We start from the raw sequence: 21,342 nt of genomic DNA, 5'->3' as shown, positions 1-21,342 counted from the left end.
TACACATCCGGGATTCATACATTGCAGAGATTATCCACACGCAACACTGGGTCTCAGGTTTCATAAGCATACTATTTATCCCAAGCATGAGGGAGGCCCTTACCTAGACGCTAACATCTGTAGGCGACTGCATATAATTCCATCATTTACTATTCCAGACACAGTGATGCCAATGAAACATGCAATAGAAAGTTACAAGACTCAACTTCCATCAAGAAGAGAAGCCCTATATGGAATTATGGCCTCACACACCATGTGCCTTCATTCCATTTTCCACTGCACAGCTAAGCTGCAGACTATTATTAGGGGTTATTTCCTTGCCAAGTGCCTTTCTCCGCCCAGCAGTTTTGGTACTAAAGCCGTTACTAATGTAAGAATATTTATATCTATATAAATGGGGAGAGTTTTTTCACGCTCCTGATGCTCACTTTTTTTTAAGTTACATTGGGGAGAGACCAAGCCTGGCAAAGTTACAAGCAACTGAAAGTGACTGAGTTAAAACAGAAACACAGACAGCTGACCAGACACCACACCTGCTACATGCCAAGGGCAGGAAGCGATATTTTGGCTGAAGTCACTGGAACAAACCCCTCCTTTTACAGTGCCCTACAACAGTGATCATCCACAAAGAGTAGGCAAGACCTTGGGATTCCCTCACCCCATGGTCGGTAAGAGTCACACCTGCAGACTGCTGTTACCGCTGTCTGAGACACAGATCACTTTCTGCCACTGAAAGAAAAGGGCCTGGGTTTTGTTGTTTTCTTTAAGGTCTCCCTGGAACACCCCTCACAGAAAGCTGCAGGGAACTCCATGGCAGCTGCTATGGAGCCATGAAGGGCAGTCTGTCTGGCCTGGAGGATTCCTTAAAAACAACCTAGGAACATTATTACAGAGCATGAATCAGGCTAATGGGCATGAAGCAGCCCTGCGAAGAAAGGCTTTAGGTTCCAGGGTTGGGAATTAGTTCCATCCATTATGCTCAGAATGTGCTGAGAGACTTAGGGACTGAAGATAAATTGCCAACAGAAACTAAGTACAGTACTTTCATTTGGAAAAAAGGTAAATAGCAGCATTTGCTCCATTTTGAAGACTAAAAACAACACCACTCTTGTGACGAAGTGGGAGTGTTCTTAATGTTTTCCTCAGTTTCCCCTATGCAGTTCTTAAGTATCTAGGTGGTGGGATAAGCGTGTATGGTTGCTGCAGAGCAAAGGGCCAGTGTACATAAATGCCCGACACTCTGTCTCCTGGCAACTGATGCCCTGGGCCCCACCTCTGCAAAGGTGCCAACTGAAGGCGTTGGAGACAAAGGGATCGGGTGACCTCCTAGCCTGGGAAAGAGACAAAGCCCAGAGAAGGAGGGGCTGGACGGGAGTTTGAAGCTAGCTGGGGACTGGAAAGGAGGGCAGACGGGGGTCTGCCTCGCTGGGCCCCAGAATGGACCCGGCGGAGGGGTCCCGTTCGCTGGACCTACAAGCTCTGTTTTAGACCGTGTTCCTGTCGTCTAATAAACCTCTGTTTTACTGGCTGGCTGAGAGTCATGTCTGACTGCAAAGTGGGGGGTGCAGAACGCTTTGGCTTCCCCAGGACCCCGCCAGGGCAGACTCGCTGTGGGAAGTGCACGGAGGGGCATATGCTGAATGCTCCTAGGAGACACCCAGGAGGTGAAGCCATGTGAGCTTCTTGCCCTGAAGACAGTCTGCTCTGAGGGAGAGGAGGCTCCCCAGAGTCCTGACTGGCTTTGTGGGGAGCAGTTCCAGAGCATCGCCCAGGGACTCCGTGACAACTCTAGATACGTCTAGATACCTAATGCAGTACTTTATAAAGCTTGAGTTGACCTCAAAAGTTAAAGAGGGTTTCCCGTTAATACCCCCCTAAAAAACACCAACCTTTAACCCCTTAACATTTGAGGAGGGCTCATTGATGCAGCATGTTCTTTTTATTTAAACAGCTTTAATGGATTATGTTAAGATGAAACCCTAACACAAGTTGCAATAATTTCAGATTTAGTTTTGAACAGGGTTATTTTTAAAGAAAAATGTATTAAAAAAATCACGTTTTAAATCTCTTTTTATCCACCCTGGGATTGATGATGCTCCCCTCTGTCCACGTGGGCTGAATTCCCCTCCCCACAAGTTCACAGCCCATTATTCAGTATTAAGAATCAAATATCAGAGACTTATTTTCTGCCTGGGGTATTTCACAGAGCAAGTTACGATGTGGCCCTTGCACCAAAGAACTTAATGTCTCAGCTCACAACACAACAAGGGAGAAGAGGAGAGACAGGTCTCAGAAGAGGAAAAACAAGAGTGACAAGATGATCAGGTGGCCACTCAGTCAGAGTTGTGCAGGTCTTGGAAGTTCCCTGGGTTGTAAGGTATCTTCCCTCCTCCCTCACTTCTGAGAGATGAGGCAGCATTAGTGCATTGTTAGGAGGGCCTGGGAGGTGGCTTAGCAAGGGAGGGGATCCCAAGAATAAGAGGCATCACGGAAGACCACACCTCTGAACTGCCTCTCATTTTAGCCCCAAAGGCTCCCTGTGTTCCCAACAAACTGGGATTCCCTCCCTTATTGTTGGAAGTTATTTACATCAAAAATACAGAGTCACGAAAGCAGATGTGACCAACATGGTACTTGCATGACATCTCACCTTGCCATGGCCCAGATGTGGAACACAGTGTGTGACGGGAGGGCACAATCATTCATGGAGAAGATTTTTAAAATGCAGATAATTCCTGCATTAGTGTAAGAACAAAAGGGAGGTGCCTACAAGAGCAACTGCAGAAGCTAGGTTTTAGCTACACCAGCTCAGGGGGCTTCTGAGACTGAAAGGTTTCCTCATTTTGATACAGAAAGTATGTATGTGGCTCCATCTATCCCTTAGTCATCTGGCACCAAATCTGGAACAATGGCCTCAATAAAAAGGCCATTAAGGGGGAAGCAGCAGGATGAAAAGGGGTCAACCTGTTCTTAGTGCAGGAAAACATTTTATATACACAATTAGATCCCATACCATTAGCTTAGCCAAAAGCCCGTGTATCCCAAATCTATGGTCAGGCCTGGGTTGTAGAGAAAACCCCACCATGACTCAAAGACCTCTATCCAAAGGGCATTTTGAAGAAGTATTGCGTTGGACACCGCTCTCCAGGCTGTGTAGAAGGAACCCCTGGGATGACAAGTCAAATAACTAACCTTAGTGCTGCCCCAATTGTTGCATGGCTTCAGGAGACTGCTCAGTACATTTGTATGTCACATTTCATGTGTGTTCCCAGTCGGATGGGCAAGGATGAACATCCCAATGAATGGGTAGGTGAGAGGGATCTGCAGGTCTGTTCAAACAGGTTTGCCCCAGGTAGCCCTTTCATCAATGAAGGAAACATTAACATGCAGTGGGTTCGTGAAGGTCCAAGCATGCCCCACAAACACTTCACTGATCAGAATGCCACTTGCAACGTTTGCACATGAAGAGGTCTGAAAGTCTGTGCTTTCCTAGAACTTTTAAACACAAAACAGGTCGGTAAAGTGCACGCAAGGATAGAACTAACCAGGCCATCTGAACAACAGAAGTGAGCTTCTGTCAATTATTCACCCTACTGCTATTGTGATTCTCTCTGACTTGCTATCCCTGCCCGGAATCCAAAGAGGGTCAAAGTTTCTGACCTGCTAAAGGCAGATGGAACTGCCACTCCTCCAAAGAATGAGACCCTCCAGCAAGATATATCATCAGTGAAAGCGATACACCAGCCCCAACCTTTCCTTGAGGGCCACCATTTGGCTTGTGCTCACGCAGGATAAGGCCCAGTTCTCCCTTATGCACTGCGCATGCATTATTTGAGAAGGCTGTAGCATTTTAGGTAATCCAAGGTCATTCAGGAGATGAGCCAAGAGAATTTGAAAGATGTTCTATATTACAAATTTCAGAGTAGCAGCCGTGTTAGTCTGTATCAGTAAAAAGAACAGGAGTACTTGTGGCACCTTAGAGACTAACAAATTTATTAGAGCATAAGCTTTCGTGGACAACCACCCACTTCTTCGGATGCATATATTACAAAGGCTCCCAAATCTCACAGCTTTCCCCCTTGTTCCTTTGCATGGATTTCCTTTGGCGTGTGGACACGGGGCCATATACTAGGGTGGCTGGGGATTCAGCTCTTCCACTGAGCTGTATAGCACTGCCCATTGACAAGGCAACACCTGCCTTTAAGCACCAACAATTATGGTTTGCTTTGCTCTCTCCCTAAGAATGGCAACGAAACCAGCTGTCTCTGCTCCCCTCCTTCCCACTGCAAAAGTTCTCCACAATTTAGAGCCAGACCTTCTCATTAGCACATCAGTGCTAATTCCCTCTCAGTCCTCTGAAGCTCTGCAAAGCTCTCAGCTCCTACACCATTAACTCATTACCACACCGATTAACAAGCACACCTCTGGAGAAAACCGCATGTGAGATGCCAATTGAGCTATTAGAAGCCGTTAGAAAGCAGAGCAGCTCACTGATTAGTTCCCCTCTGTCCTGAGCTGAGTATTACTGAGAATGGCAGCTCCCTGCCTTGTGCTGCTCCCACAGAGCATATGCGGAGCTTTGGTTTTTGGTGCAGAAGAAAATTTACTCACTCATCCCCAGGCGTAGATTGAGCCAGCTCCGAGGGGGGGAACCATACTTGGTCAAGACTGAGTTCATAGTCTTCAGTGTGTGGTGGGGCAGCAAGGGACCCTGGCTGCACGTTCCTGCAGGAGAAAGGACCCCAGTTAATATAGTTAAGGGGTATTGCACACAACAGACTCCTCGAGGCAGAGCGGATGCCTAGAGAGCTGCTCAGGGATCTGCTCACTGCAGGAAGAGTTCACTCCACTGCTCTCCTCCCCAACCCACGCTGGAGAGCTTGCTTTCTTGAGCTGCTCCACTGACACGAAAAGGAACACGTGTTTGGCCTCTGCCAGTTCGTTTCTTCCCAGACCTGGAGCCCCTCGGGTGCTGTATATTTTAGTGTCGGCTTCTCAGAGCCGCGCACTTGCCTTCTCATTTGGGTTTCCTTATTTCCCTTCTCCATCAGTTGTAACGCCCCCCTCCCCACACCCTTCTCTCCTCCTCTGCAGCTCAGCCGCCACCAGCCTCCAGACCGCACAGCCTCTCACCACTTGCCCGGTGGGGAGGATTTGACATTTCGCAGCTGAACTTTGCCAAACCTGCTCCCCCCGGATATTTTCATCCTCCACTGAAGCAGAGCCCCAGCCCCTTACAAAAACCCAAACCACAGGCCACTGAGCATCACAACAGCAGTAGGATGGGTTGCCACAGCAACCCAGCTGCTCTGAGGCAGAGAAGCCGCATAGTGCCCCTTGTTCCACCCTCCCTCCATTCAGACATGAGACTCATTCAGTTCTGATGTCACAGACACAGAGCAGACGTCTCTTTCACAACTGCAAGTTTGTTTCCTTTCTGCTCCCCCGCTTGCCCTTGTTTTGCTAGCAAGCCTTGGATATACCTTTAACTTGGCAGGGTCGCTCTGAGGAGGCCCTATACTTCACAGAAGAGTTTTTTCCCCCTTGCTGCACAGATGGCCCCCATATTTATTTTAGCCACTGTTCAGGCTAGTTTGTCATCCAAGTCTTTCCTGTACTGCCAGACCCAGCCATATGGGGAGAATTAAGACTGGATTAAGTTAAAGCTTTAACTCTTTAGCAGGCAGCAGTGCAGCACAAACCGTGCCAGGCCCTTTGGGGATCCATTTTTTCCAATAAAATCAATCCCTATGTCATTCCCAGGTACATTCCCGTTTCTGACGTGTTCCTGGCGTATGTGACTCTCCTAAAGAACTAGATAAAAGCATTTCTTGGCTCATTCATAGCTGCTTTGTTATCACAGCCCGAGAACCTGAAACTCCCAACAATACTGCATCCTTCCTCCTTTAAGAGCCTAGGTGTAAACTGAGTCAAGAAGTTTGCAAATAGTCCCAAAGATTCCAGATTTTGCTTCTCAGAAAGACAACTTGGTCTCACTGGGGTCACATAGGCCTGGAAGGCACCTCTTGGGTCATCAAGTTCAGTCCCCTGCTATTGCCCACACTCCCCTCCTATAATCGATGTACTGCCTCCATGCTTCCCAAACACCGAACCAGGAGTGAGGAGGAGACTGTGGCTTGTGCACTGGGAAGTTTACTAGTGTTGCAAACAGGTTTAAACCAAACCAGTCCTAAAAACAGCTTCACTGCAGAAGTAGACAGGGCCAACCTGTCTTCAGCACCTTTTGAAAAGCTGCAGTCGAAAGCCGTAAGTAATTTTTTTAGTGTAGACAAATTAAGAGCCCATTTCCCAAAGATTGTTCCTTAAACACTATTTCTGGATCCAGTAAACAGCTCTTCAAAGTGAGATGACAAGTTATTAGCCAGCATTTAAGCTTTTAAGTCTACTATAACCAACTCTTTACTCAACAATCTGAAAGAATTTGCACCTCAAACTGAGGACTATGAAATATTTACTCTACCTCCAAACCATATCATATTCCACTAATTGCCCATGGTCCAGCACTTCTCAGAGGAAGCAGAACTTAGCAGGACAATGTTGTTATTGCTAGTGGTACATGTACATCAAAAGTTTATCCCTATTCCATTAATATTTTAGCCTCCAACATCACCAGTTGATTTAGAAAGATGTGGGTAGTTAGATGCAGTAAGAATCAAATCTCTCCCCAAAATATGGATACTTTCAGGCTTAAGTAAAAATAAGATCCAAGCATCAAAAACAGAACAAACCAAGATAAATGTTATCGTTAACCAGAGCATTTTCTCAATAGTATTCTAGAAGCAGTAAGTCTATTGACATTGCCTATTGCCAACAGAACAGCTCCAGCTTTATCCTGGAGTTTCACTGGATTGGAGACACAAGCTGTCTACACACTTAGCAAGCTTAGATGAAGTCTATTAGTCACTTCTGTCCCCATTAGGGTTTTCTATATCACCCACCACTAAGTGCCATCTCAATCTGATATAGCTTTAGCTATGACAATTCAAGGCCACATTTGACAAGTGACCCGACTCCCTCTAGTGGCCCTATTTGGAAAGTTATATACAGTACAGTGACTCCTCACTAACGTTGTAGTTCTGTTCCTGAAAAATGCGACTAAGAGTTAAGCGAATCCAATTTCCCCATAAGAATTAATGTAAATGGGGAGTGGAGGGGGAGTTAGGTTCGACGGAAATTTTTTTCCCCCAGACAAAAAGTTATATACATACATACATACACACACACACACAGTATACGTTTTAAACAATCAGTTTAATACTGTTCACAGCTATGATGATGTGAAGCTTGGTTGAGGTGGTGAAGTTAGAGGGTGGGATATTTCCCAGGGAATGCCTTGCTGCTAAATCAGTGGTTCTCAAACTTTTGTCCTGGTGACCCCTTTCACATAGAAAGCCTCTGAGTGCGACCTCCCCCCCCATAAATTAAAAATACTTTTTTATATATTTAACACCATTATAAATGCTGGAGGCAAAGCAGGGTTTGGGGTGGAGGCTGACAGCTCACAACCCCCCATGTAATGACCTCGTCACCCCTGAGGGGTCCCGACCCCCAGTTTGAGAACCCCGTGCTAAATGATGAACTAGCACTCGGCTGAGCCCTCAAGGGTTAACACGTTATTAATGTAGCCTCTCACTCTACAAGACAGCAAGAATGGAGGGGAGGGGAGAAAGCATAGCAGACAGAGACACACCTTGTGTGTGGGAGAGAGAGAGAAATGCACACTGCCCCTTTAAGTAAGATGACCCACTCTTAAGTGCATTGTCTTTTTAAGTGGATCAGGAAGTTGAGACAGCAGCTGCTGCCCCAGGCGCTCTCGGTCTCTCTATGGAGAAGGGGTAAGTGGGGTGTAGGAGCAGGGGGGAGGGGGACACCCTGACATTAGCCACGCACAGCAAGCAGGAGGCTCGGGGAGTAGCTCCAAGGCAGAGGGCAGGAGCAGCGCATGGCAGTGGGGGAGGGACAGCTGCTAGCATGCTGGGAGGCTGTAGCACAGGAAGCTTAAGGGAGCTGATAGGGGGGCTGCCGGTCCACCCTGGTTCCAAGCCCCCACCAGCTAGCTGCAACGGGCTGCTCTTCCTGCAAGCAGTGGACAAAGCAGGGAGACGTTAGAAGGGAGCATTGCACAACTTTAAACAAGCATGTTTCCTAATTGATCAGCAACGTAACAAAAAAACAACATTAACCAGGATGACTTTAAGTGAGAAGTTACTGTACCTTGAAAATCTACAGAAGTGTTTACAAGATGTTACTGTTTTTCATATAGAAAACTGAGGGATAGCTCAGTGGTTTGAGCATTGGCCTGCTAAACTCAGGGTTGTGAGTTCAATCCTTGAGGGGGGGGGCCACTTAGGGATCTGGGGCAAAATCAGTACTTGGTCCTGCTAGAGGAGGCTGGACTCGATGACCTTTCAGGGTCCCTTCCAGTTCTAGGAGATCGGTATATTTCCATATATTATAAATGATCAAATTTAATAAAAGACATAAAATTAGTATCCACAGAGGGATAGTTAAGTCACTGCAGACTCCATGACTAGAGCTCAGAAAGTTGGGATGCCACTAATTTATAAATAAGCAATTAGGTAGAGATGATCAGGACACTGGAATTAACCAGAGATCTTAAAAAGTATCCCCTTCCTATGGCTCCCAGTACAATGGAGACATTTGCTCAAAGTACATCACCTTCAGGATAACTGGAACAGAGTGACCCCAGCTATACCTGGGTCAGTGTGGGATTTGAAAGAGAAACTGAAACTGAAGTTTTTAATAGATGTTTACTATAAAACACAAAGGTACATAATGGAAGTATAAAAAGTCAGCAGTTAGCAGGTAAGCACTACACAGTTTGCACTGGATGATAAATGCTCTTCCTCACAGTTCTGTGGGGCCTTTGTTGGTTCCAAGAACGTGCCAAGTTCTCTGGGAAGCTCCCTGGCCCCTTATTATGAAACAAACCCTGTAATTCATTCTCTCACAAGGCTTTAAACGGAGCTTATGATCTACTGTGTTCTCTTCTCTTGAGGTGCTTCTTCATTTTCAACTTCCCAGCTCCCGAAATGTCATAATTGTATTCAGATGTCACATAGGGGATCTCCCCTTCAGTTCCCTGCTGAAACACAAAGACAAACTGAAAGACACTGCCAGTCTGAACACTACTTTGTTCCATTTCATTTATGCAGACTGACAGAATTTAGCAGTTTACCACTGGGCAGCTCTAAGAATCACGTACTGCAACACACAAGATTTTAAAAAGTAAGTTTAATATTGAAAATAGAAATCGCCACTTAATTAGTTTTTGAGAGAGAGAGAGAGAGAGAGAGCGAGCGCGAGAGCGAGCACGCATTTAATAAGCTCATATACTTAATACAGAACGTTCCCATCTTGGAGCCCTAACCAGCAGCTAATACCCATAAGCCTCCCAGCTCACGCATGCCTTATAATATAGCTGACTTAATTCAAGAAATAGATTTTATATCTTCTAATTAAGATATAATATAAGGTTTAAACCTGCTGTACAGGTAGAAGCTGTTTGAAGATCTTCATAAGTCACCCTTACCTGGTTTGTAAAGACACAATCTGGAATGGTGATAGTTCCCAGCAGCAGACTGTTTACAAGTCTTAAGTTTTCTGGAGGTACTGGAGTCAGAATATGGTAAAGCTTCCTCTCCATGTCAACCCCTCGGATAATTCCTTTAAAATATATTTACAGTTCAGTCTTAAATCCTCTGAACTACTGCAGGGTGCACAATCACTGCATAGTTGAAATTCTTTGCACGGGCTGGCAATTTCTTAAAGTAATGTTTGTTTAAGCAGGAATCATGCTCTAGACAGAGGCTGAAATACAATTCTCTTGCTACTCTTGTGATTTGTCTCTCCTACCCTCCATCCCCTTTTGGTCATGAAAAACCCCAATACCCCAGATGTCAACTCCAGGCTAGTTCTTTCCAGGAGCAGCAACAGAATCTTCAGATTTGCAAGTAAAATTGCTGTGTGTTTTGAAAACAGATGTGCAAACACACATTGATGCAATGCTGAAGTTGTATAGCTAAAAGTCATTAGAGGCAATGCAAATATTTAGATTCCAACAGCAACACATCCTGCTATGGTTTGTGATAAAATGGTATTTGTCATTAAATGTATATTAAAATAAAACTTTTTTAAAGAGAGAACAAATATGTGCACAACGCAGTCAAGTTAAAGTTGCAGGGGAACTCTACTTTGCACTTCTGGACTGATTTTTCCTGTGTGACTTTAACATTGCTTCAACTGTTCGGAACGCCCGCCCCCCCCCCCCCACACACACACACTCCTTGTTTGTGGCTATGCTCCTGCAGAGCTCCAGGGAACCCAGAATGCTCCTGATATAGAAAGCAACTGAGAATTGTTGCATCAAAACCAGACTTTTTTCAAATTAAGCAGAGATGAGTGCTCAGTGAGGATTAGGCCCATGGTAAAATTCAGACTTCAGGCGACTTTTGCTGTAGCCCTGTTCAGAGAAGCGTGCTTATTTTTTCCCCCTACAATAAGAACATTTTACCCCAATCCACACAGGTTGAGACAGCTGAATGGATTTGAGCACAACTTCCTGAAGTTGATCTTAAATATCTGAACCTGAAGGAAAATAATGCATCAACTTATGAATAAATGCAAAGAAGAGACTACAATGGAAACTGTTTTGCAACCTTAACTGTAGCTATTGCCACTAGTCACTAAGACAGAGGGCTCACAAACAAAGGTTATAATGGAAAACAAAACCCGTAGAGAAGAAGCAGATGTTTATTCTTTTACTCTACTGCTATTTTTCAAGTTACCTTTGAAAGAGTGATTAAAACATTAAAACAGATGACTCCTTTATGCTGCAGACTCAACATATGATCAGAAGGGGCAATTTAGTTTAAGCAATGCTAAAGTCTGCCCAGGATTCACTCACCGAAGCCCAAGCAATCACAGACTGGTGTCTGCGTAAGCAAGACTGGCCCATCAGTCGGACATCTGACCTCATCCAATATCCTGCAGAGACCGACCCAGCTGGCATTTACTGAATACAGGATGTGTGTAGGAGCAACATCAGTGTGAATAACCCTGAGCGCAACAGCATTGAAAGGTACCTAGAAAATAAACCCGGATCATTAGTTCAACTTGAATTTAGTTCTGAATTGCAATAGACACATAATTGTAGTTATTTCTATCATTATTACTATATGCAGTGTTGTTGTAGCCATAACTGTACACAAACTGAAATCTGCTGTGCGCTGTGTACCTACCTACATTAGTGACAACACAATACTATAATCACAAATGGCTGACCAAGAGACACGCAAAATACTTGCTATATACATTTCAGGGCGTGCTGGCATAAATGTTAGCCTGAAAGATGTTTTACAAGTAGGTTATTACTGTTCCTAACATTCAGACAGGGTCTTTTTGTTGACAGTTCCGTAAAACATTTAGAATATACATCTCTACCCCGATATAACGCTGTCCTCTGGAGCCAAAAAATCTTACCACGTTATAGGTGAAACCGCATTAGATCGAACTTGCTTTGATCCACCGGAGTGCGCAGCCCCGCCCCCCTGGAGCACTGCTTTACCGCGTTATATCCAAATTCATGTTATATCGGGTCGCATTATATCGGGGTAGAAGTGTAGTAATCTAGATTACTAACAATCAATCTTCTGAATCCAGTCATCAAAACAGCATCTTCAATTCTTTCACAAAAGCTGAAGTTACCTGATAGGGAACCAGACTGTGTAAAGGACGTACTGATCTTGTTTCCAGAGGCTGAAGCTGGCCAAGGTAACCTAACATTGCCATATCCCGGAGGATACTGCTATGGACCCGTCTGGAAAAATAAGCAAACAAATGATGCAGAGATGAAAAACAGTCACGCTCCAGTTCGAACATAAACACTTACTCAGACATTTCAGAATTTGCAGTGTGATACTTGTTATATTCAATATTTTAGAAGGTTTATTTTTAAATTTCTGTTGTTCAGACCTATTTAGAGGTATGTTTTATTAACCTGGTGGTTCTGAGATTCCACGGTTCAGTTGCAGGATGATGTTGTAAGGCTGCTTACTTTAGGCAGCAGTCACTTTTTAGATTCTGGCTCTCTTCTCCAGTCCTGATAGCCAGGAGACTTTTCCATTAGCCAATTGGGAGAAAAGAGTCACGCTTTATCAAAAAGTTCTTTACTGAAGGTTTCTGTGGAGCCAAGTCAAACACCCATGCACATCTAGGGTGACCAGACAGCAAATGTGAAAAATCGGGACAGGCGGTGGGGGGTAATAGGAGCCTATATAAGAAAAAGACTAAAAAAATCAAGACTGTCCCTATAAAATCGAGACATCTGGTCACCCTATGCACATCCCCAATATCAGAGAAATGGGAAGCATGTGATAGGATGAGAGCCAAGGAGAGGCAGTTCCTGACGCAATCTTTAGATAAATATCGGCTATTCAAGTTTGCCCTTAAACCATGGTAGCTAAAAGGCATATTGAGAGGCTTCAGGGCTTCTTCCTGTCCACAGCTTTAAATACTCCTGAGGGAATTATGGGCTATTGCGTGTGTGCATAATTAATGAGCTGTACATATTTTTATGCAGAAAAAAAGCTTCTGCCAAAATGTTGCTGCAGTTCTGCCTTTTGCCCACCCGAAGGTGCTGCAGCACAAGAACAGCAGCAGCTCCCAGCAGAAAATAACTTGTGCAGTTCTGCCTTTTGCCCACCAGAGGCCACTGTGACGATAGAACACAGCAGCAGCTCCTAGCCAGCTAGGGAAGAGAAAGAGCTCCCTTCGTCGCAGCACCTGTCAGGCCAGGGTCAGACAGGGGCTTACAAGGGCTAGTGAGGGAGGACAGACTGGGGCAGGGACTGAATGGGAAGTGGAGGCACAGGGCCACAGGGGAGGAAGGAGGTGCAGGGCCATATGGTGATGGGGGAAGGAGTGCAGAGCTACATAGGGACAGAAGGCAGCTGAGTGGGGGATACAGAGATACATTGGGATAGGGGAGGGGGTACAAAGACACAGAGAGCCATGGGAAGGGGGTGCAGGGCCACACGGGGATTGGGGCAGTGGGTGTCTGAATTGGGGTGGAGGGACACATGTGGACAGGGAGTGCAAGGACACATGGGGGTGCAAGGACATATGGGGACAGGGGCAATGTATCTGACTGAATGGGTGAAGCTAGGGGTCAGCCAGGGTCTGCATCGGGGAAGCTTCCTAACAATCTCTCCCCGCCTTGCCAAAAACCTGTTCCATACTTTTCCCACCCATACCCAACACCCTGGCTCCTTCCTAGCAATTTACTTCCCTCTCCCTCAGCTCCTCTGTTACCCCCGACTCCCCCCAGCCTTTGCACTGCTTCTGAGGGGTGCAGGTCTCCCGGCCCTGGCCGGCCATGGGCCATGTGCCCAGGCTGTTGCACAGGGGCATCTCCTCCCCAGGCCCGGCTTAGGATCCAACGGGGCAGTGAGGGGGTGGGGCGGGGGTGGGGATTTGGGGAGGGATCTAATAGGGGGAGGAAGAGGGCGGAGTTGGGGCAGGGGCGCAAGAGCCCCTCCGGGCTCCGCCTATGCGTCGGCGCGGAGGACAAAATTGCTTGTTTGTCCAGTGTCCTGACCGATCAGTCGGGACGCGGGACAAACAAGCAAATATCGTGACAGTCCCGATAAAATCGGGACATCTGGTCACCCTAGAGGGGGCTCAGGGCTGGGGCAGGGGGGGGGGGGGGCAAGCTTGGGGGTGGGGCTGGGGGATTTGGGGTGCAGGCTGCCCCAGGGCTACAGCAGGGAGAGAGGACTCCCCCAGCTCTCTCCCCATAGCAGCACCTGGGCTGGGGGGGAGAGGCGCCCCTCCCTGTTGCGGCAGCTCCGGTGCTGGGGTCGCGAGATAGGCACCTCTCCCCTGGCCGCAGCAGGTCCAGGGCTGGGTTGGGATGCCCTTCCACGGCAGATCCTAGCCGGGGGGTTCCCTGAGCGCCTGTGTGGCACTTAATAGGCGGCTATGCAGCTGCGCAGCTTACAGGGAACTTAGTACCGCATGGCTATTAAATAGTTTCAGCAAAGCAAAAGGCTTTACATTGCCATAACTGCAGCCCTCTGTTAAATCACTAGTGAAGGGGTGATTGCCTTGTTCCAGATACACCAGGCTGCCATTCAGCCTGGCACTTCTCTCATGAACTGATAAGCAGAACAGGGTCAAATATTTCAAAACAAGTTTTTCATCCAAAAATGGCTTTTGAAATGGACTTTTTGTACACACAGAAATTGGCAATACTCTCAATGTTTTCGTTTTTCATGAAAAAAAAAATTAGTTTGATATTTTTCAAAATCAAACTATCAAAATTATTAAATAAGGACTGGTAGTTATTCCAAGGTTTTAAATAACATTTTTGAAAAAATATTAGAAAGTACACAAAAAGTGTGCCCACTTAATGGATTTTAAAACCAAAAGAGACCATTATGATAATCTAATCTGACCTGCATAAAACATGCCACAGAACCATGCCACTTAATTCTGCATGACAGCCACCACTTCTGTTTAAGCTATGGATAGCTAGAGAGATTCTAGTCTTGATTTAAAGATGTCAAGTGATGACAAATCCATCACATCCCTAGGTAAGTTGTTAGCATTGTTAATTATCCTCACTGTTAAAAATGTGGTATCTTGTCTGAATTTGTCTAGTGCCCATTTCCAACCACTGGGTTTTGTTATGCCTTTTTCCACCAGATTAAAGAGTCATCTACTATCAAATCTCTTCTCCATGTAGCTACTTTTGATGCTTCGACACTACGATGAGCGTGTCATACAAGTACCGGAACAGATACAAGTACGGCTCTGTGAAGGTAACATCAGATAGAGAGCTCTGCATTGTGCATTTACTTTCAAAATTTAGTAACTGTGAATGACATGCTGAAATGCAAACAAACTGCTGGAAACACACTACTCCATGGCACAAGCAGCGGCTTTTGTACTTACGCTTCACCAGCATTCCCTGCTCCAGGGAATTTTGGTTGTACGCACAGCAATTTATGTCCTGTAGTCGATGTTTGAAAGTCGCTTTCTCCTTCATACTGCTTCCAATCCTCCATTCCACTCACATCCATGCTCTTACACTTGCCCTGTAGTTTGCCTTTTGTATGTAGGCCAGCAGCAAGATTAATATATTCTGGGGTAAAGCGAGGCATATCCTTAAAGTCTTCCACACTGATCTGAACAATGTGACTGGGTGCCAGCAGTCGAATGATATCTATCAGAAGCAGCAATCCAACACCTTTGGGAATGGGGGGAGGGAGAGAGAACACACAGTTTGCAGAAGGTAGTGCAGTCACACCAGGTAAGCATCTTGCAGATCTGAACCTTGGTTATTAGAGACTCAGGAGTGTCTCTCAATGGTTGTTAGAGACGTATAATAAACTCACACAGAATTAGAGTCATATTTCCCAGTCTCAGAATAGTTACAAAATATGTATCATGGCATGTATACTGTTAAGATATAGCATTAATCTTCTAATGCATCTCCAAAGATTAGATGTATGCTGCTTTACCTTTCACCCATCCCATTGTATTGATGACCAAAGGCACTTCTTTCTTGTAGGAGTTAAACACATACTTCACTGTGTCGATATATCTTTCTGTATCCTGATCACAACTAGTTTCTCCATAGTACACCATTTTACGGGGCATTCGCTGATGAGTGAATGGTGGACCTGAAAAAAGGCACACTGAAGTTTAACAGTAAATACTTGGGAGTTTCAGTAATTCAAAGAAAGCGGCCATAAAGAGTTAGCAAAACCCCCAAAACTCCTGAAGCACACATGCTCAATCCCTTTCTGTACTGATGGAAGTTCTTCCTCCTCAATTTGTATCCAGTTGTTTCACCCTTTTTGGAAAGGCTTGTACTTTAAGATTTTCTCCACTTACTCCAATGAACCCTTCCTCTGCCCTGCAGATCATTTCCTTTCAATTCTGAGTATACAGTCAAAGCCAGTCAGTCTCAATGTCTGAGTGTCAGAAACCTGATAAATCCACTAATGTGGTATGGAACTGTACAATTCTTAAACATATGAGTTTATCAATTTATTTAGATTAACTACTATTCTAGAAGACAATTTGAGCAGGGTAGCAGTTTTTGGTCAGGAAGTAAAAAAGGAACACTAAATTGGAACAACAAAAGGACTGTGTGCATTACAATTTAGTAGTGTAAATACATTAGTCTTTTCCCTCCATGATGACAGAGCAGCCCAAGGCAAACAGCTGATCCAAAAACTAGACCACACCATTTGGTGGCTGGGAACCTCTTTGGAAACACCCAAGGCCATAACTACTGACAGGTTTTCTACTTATGATTTTTCAAAACTTACAATATTCTTCCCTTTTTTCCCCCACCCCAAGCTTAACAAATTTACAATTTAAAACCAGGGTGAGAAGTTAAAAAAAAAAGTTTCAAACACAAGCCCCAGTAAGTTCTAGGGCCTTTTACCTTTAAAAACACATACTTATTTGACCCACATCTCTATCTGCATATCTCAAAAACATTAATAAACTTATCCTAAAGTTTCAGTGAGGTATGCAAGTATTATTCCCACTTTCACAGATGGAGAACTGAAGCAGAGAGATTAAATGATTTGCCCAAGGTGTCACATGAAGTCTGTGGCAGAGAGTGAAAACTAACTCAGGTCTGCTATATCCCAGGCCAACAGCATATGGAAAAGATCACCCTCACCACCCACTCCCATAAAATATGTAAAAACCAAGAAGGGAGAATAACTTGCCTGGTAGTTCTGATTTCCTAGAGATAGCACCTTGGAGGATTTCACTCCCGGGTCTTAGCTCCTTACCACAAGATTGGCAGGCCTCCTTCACTTACAATGTTTTTTGAACTGTGAGTAGAGTTAATATGGTTCTGTTAAGACACAGGAGTGAGAATCCTGCACAGTACCTTTAGAGAATAAATATACTTATATATTTCTGGTGATGAGAATATAGCAAAATACATACCAAGACATGGCTCTGACACATTAATTAAGGAGACACATCCAGGTGGTGTAAACTCCGTCTGTCCCAGATCACATTCCAAATATTCAACACAAGGAAGGCTACAATAAAAGAATAAAGATATTTTAAGATGCACTGCATATTAGCATGTGTAAATAAAACAGAACAACATTTCACTTAGAATATATCTGGAAAAGAATCCAATTCTGACAGCCTTAAACACAATGAGAATCTCAGACACTGAATAAGATCACCAGCTTTCTGCCTCCTCTCTCTATTTGACAGACTGTAATGGTCAGGCAATGACAAACAGAGCCCTAGTTACAGTGTGTGTCACGGAGGTCATGGAAGTCACAGATTCCATTACTTTCTGCAACCTCCGTGACTTCTGCAGCATTCGGCGTGTGCTGGGTGGCCCTGGGGACAGCCACACCAGCCACTGCTCGGGCAGGCCCTGGCAGCAGCCGCAGTCCACTGGCCCCAGGCACCCCTAGATGTTTCCCCTCCTTCCCCCTGAACAGCCGCCCCCGCAGTTTTAGTCACAGGTATAAGTCACGGACAGGTCACAGGCTGTGAATATTTGTTGATTGCCTGTGACCTGTCCATGACTTTTACTAAAACTATCTTTGTAGTTTTAACTATAACCAACTACAACACTAGGCAAAATGCGTGGTCTGGACCAACGACAGCCCAATACCATTCCAGTCTTGAGCAGAGAGACTGCCAATCAATGCCAAATTGCACAAGTGGTACACACAGATGGGGACTGCCAATAAACAATTTTTGCTTCATGTTAATTTTCAAAAATAGCCAAATCCCCAGTCATTATTTATAAATAATCCTATCAATTTTTCTTGCCCAGATCACAGAAGATTTGAAAATTTGAGTCTTATAGGATTAAAAAAACTCACTGATTCAGCAACAGGTTAATGAGATATCTGTTAAAAGTTGATTTCCCAATACTTTTTGGGCCACACACCAGAATGACAGGACAACCATCATCTTCCTCTGGAAAAACAAACATACCCTGAAATGGACCATTACTATAAATTAATCTCATGCATCCTACTCCACAAAAGTTGACAAAAATTTAATCTCAAGAGCCGAGCATTTTCATTGAAAGATCAGTTTACATAACATGGGCTTATATTTGCACTTTGGAACCAGAACAAGATAGTTTTGTTTAAAGGTGAGGAGGGTATTTACATTTATAAGCACAAACTAAAAAGCCTTCTAAGAGGGTAGACTTCAACACCTGGGCACAAAACCAGCCTTGCAAAATTCTACTTGCCTACGGGAAATTATTTTGGGGCGTGGATGGACAAAAACTGATTTCTCCCCTACCAAATCATCATAAAGGCACATTAGTTTTGGTGGCAGATCAGCAAGGCAGCAAAAAGCCTTATGGGTCATATAAACACTCCCTCCTCCCCCTCTAAGTACCTCAAAATAAGGTAACTCACACTCCGTTTGGTTCAGAAACTCTCCAAGGCTTGAAATTTGACCCAACCTTTTCACTATTGTCAGGGCATGGTTTCACAAGGATGAACTTAAACAAACTCTGAGAAAGAAGCTTTTGCTCCCTTTAGATCATTGCAAAATGTAACATATTCAGTTCCATCAATTTAAGATACTCACCACAACACGCTTGTATTAACTCTTCAATTGCTGAAACTGAACTCTCTGACAAAAGCAGGCCACTTTCAGGATCACGTTTCCCAATACCAGTAGAAGCTAGAGCTGCATCTTCTGGTGTGAAGCAAGAACCACTTTGTCTCTACAGATCAGCAAGCATATAACAGAGAAAGGTTTTAGCAAATTCATAACACACCAAATACAAAATAACTCCAGAATAACTCCTATTGTCTTATTTGACTGGACAGTGGTACCAGCACAGAATGATTTAGTCACATTAATTGTCTTCTCTGTTCTAGTTCTACAGAAGTCTTAAGTCCAGGTGATAGGAAGGAAGTGCTAGGAACAAGGTCTCATCTTCACTGACGTTCTAACCCCTACTTATTACAGCAAATGGCACCTTATAAATACCACAGACAGATATGTCTAAAATGGGGAGAATGATACCTCCTTTATAAAGCACTTGAAGATCTACTGACGAAAAACTCTATAAGAGCTAGGTATTATTATATACAGGTCTACAGCATGCAGACCATTGTAATCCATGGGAAACCAGCCTTATAATTCAAAGGCCTGGCAGCACACCCGAAAGTCACATGACAGACATAGGAAGAGGACATGATTGGAACATGAAACAAGGTGCTCTGGAAACAATAATGGGGCTGGGCCAGTCAAGTGGAGCTGCCACCAACTGCAGACAGAACAGGAAACACCAGAGGGCTGGGGAGTGTGGGGAGAAACGTATGGGAAGACAGTAGCAAGAAAGTGACTGCAACAAAGGACTAAGAAGGATAAGTAGTAAAAGAGGGAGTGAAGTTCTGGCAAAGGACAGATCCATGCATCATATATATATATAAAAGAATGAATTACAACTAATTTACATGGTTATAATTCCATCACTGATTCAGTAACAGGCTAATGAAATATCAATAAATGTTGACTTTTAATGACTACATACATGATTCAAGCTTTGGTCTTATGGTAAATAACTAGAATACCTCTATGGAATTGTAGCCCCTTACTTCACAATTCCTGGAAATTAGTCTGAATTTTATACACATGACGCATGCTGTTTTTCTGACCCACATTTTTATTGCTCCATACACAATTGATCTTCTCCTGAAGCCAAGCAAATTTTTCTTCCTCATAAAACAATTCCCATAGGGTAAGATTGAACAAATGCAAGATTTCCATTAAGTAACGAAATGGAAGATGCATTTCACCTTTACTCTGAAGATATGGGAGAACTCTGGGTGATTAAGAATGAATCTTGTAACCGAAGTATCCAGACCATCCAACAGCACCACAGAACATAAAGGGGCAAAATTTTTCATCAGTTTTATTCTAGCATCTGCAAGATGACAACAGTTAGTCTTAAAACACTATATTTCACACAAAGTAGAATTCAAGTCCAAAACTGATACAATGAACAAATTCTTTTTACATTATCTGACCTTCTTAATACCTGTGAGGTAGGTATCACCTCCATTTGACAAATGTGGAAAGAGAAGCAAACCTCTTATGTGATTTGCCAAGAAGTCAGTGATGTGCAGAATTAGAATTCATGAGTTCCTATTTTCCAGTCCTGTACTTGAAGAAATAAAACTACAGAGCTCCATGGAAAATGAGGAAGTATATTAGTACTCTAAAGCAAGGCAATAAACAACACCCAGTCATTTTCATTGCCATGCAAAAGTTATAAAGGCGATCTTGAGAGTTTGCCAGTGACTACGTTTACAACTATAGACCAAATATTTGTGTGTGTGAATGTAGTGTGGGAAAGATGATGGCTGGATGGCCCTAAAGACTATAGTACCCACTGGACAGACACAGCATGAAACACACCTCTCCCCTTAGTCCAGGTGACCTTTTAGGATCACCTAGTCTGACCTCTTATATAAAAGAGGCCCTAGAACTTCAACCAGTGATTCCTGCTTCTAGCTCAACAACTTGTGATTGAATAAAGCACATCTTTTAGAAATTCATCCAGTCTTGATTTAAGAACTGCCAGCAATAGAACATTTACTACAGCATTTGGTAATCTGTACCAATGGTTAACTACCCTCACTGTTAAAAATTTGATTCTAATGGGAAGTTATTCTGCTTTGCCTCTAGAGAAACAGCCAGAAAAGACATCAACAGCAATAGTGGTGATGAGGACATGTAGCTAGACTGGGACCACCCTACGTCATTTCACAGAGGCCACTGAATCATGTCAGGTGAAGATGACTTTTGATCACAACTCTAGTCTGCATTCAGAATGGTGACACAAAGATAAAAGGCTTATCTCACTACAAGGTCTCTGGAATTCTTCAGTCTGCCCCAAAGCAATTGGTTAAGGGTAGCCCTACATGCAACCAGCCCTAATGGCTCTTTACACCCCCAAATAGCAGACTCCCCACCCAAGCACACTGCTCAGCCCAGGCTCACCACGTGGCACATGATGGGCTCTGAGCATCGCCCTGGCTGATATCCTCATCTCCTTCTTGGATTGCTCCAGCGTCTCGTAGGACACTGCTTCGATGGTCAGGGCACAGTGGGTCTGAGGGGAGAAGAGGTCGTAGGAAGGCTGATCCTGAGTGATGGTAAATCCAAACACTTGGACTGCACCATAGAGGCAGGTCAGGCGACATTTCCCAGTGAAGGTCAGCTTCTGTGGTGGGCAAACAGGAGATGAGATACTGACCACGG

The 21,342-nt window shown here is 44.3% G+C and overlaps 1 protein-coding gene across 2 annotated transcripts; it reads right to left on the bottom strand.

Annotated features, from left to right (window-relative positions):
* Positions 1-8,773: 8,773 nt before the first annotated feature.
* Positions 8,774-21,304, bottom strand: NOL9 (nucleolar protein 9; the record flags this gene model as incomplete). Of its 2 annotated transcripts, XM_034753427.1 has the most annotated exon segments (11): positions 8,774-9,127; positions 9,575-9,708; positions 10,949-11,126; positions 11,749-11,860; positions 14,998-15,292; positions 15,567-15,728; positions 17,020-17,117; positions 17,928-18,024; positions 18,655-18,793; positions 19,875-20,002; positions 21,082-21,304. In XM_034753427.1, coding segments are annotated over 11 exon segments (1,509 nt in total). In that variant the 3' UTR covers positions 8,774-9,010.
* Between the last annotated feature and the right edge of the window lie 38 nt (positions 21,305-21,342).

This window comes from Trachemys scripta, chromosome 19 (assembly GCF_013100865.1).
Source record: "Trachemys scripta elegans isolate TJP31775 chromosome 19, CAS_Tse_1.0, whole genome shotgun sequence".
In the NCBI taxonomy this organism is placed as follows: Eukaryota; Metazoa; Chordata; order Testudines; family Emydidae; genus Trachemys; species Trachemys scripta.
Note: the sequence above shows the minus strand (reverse complement) of the source record. Positions and strands in the feature narration are given on the sequence as shown.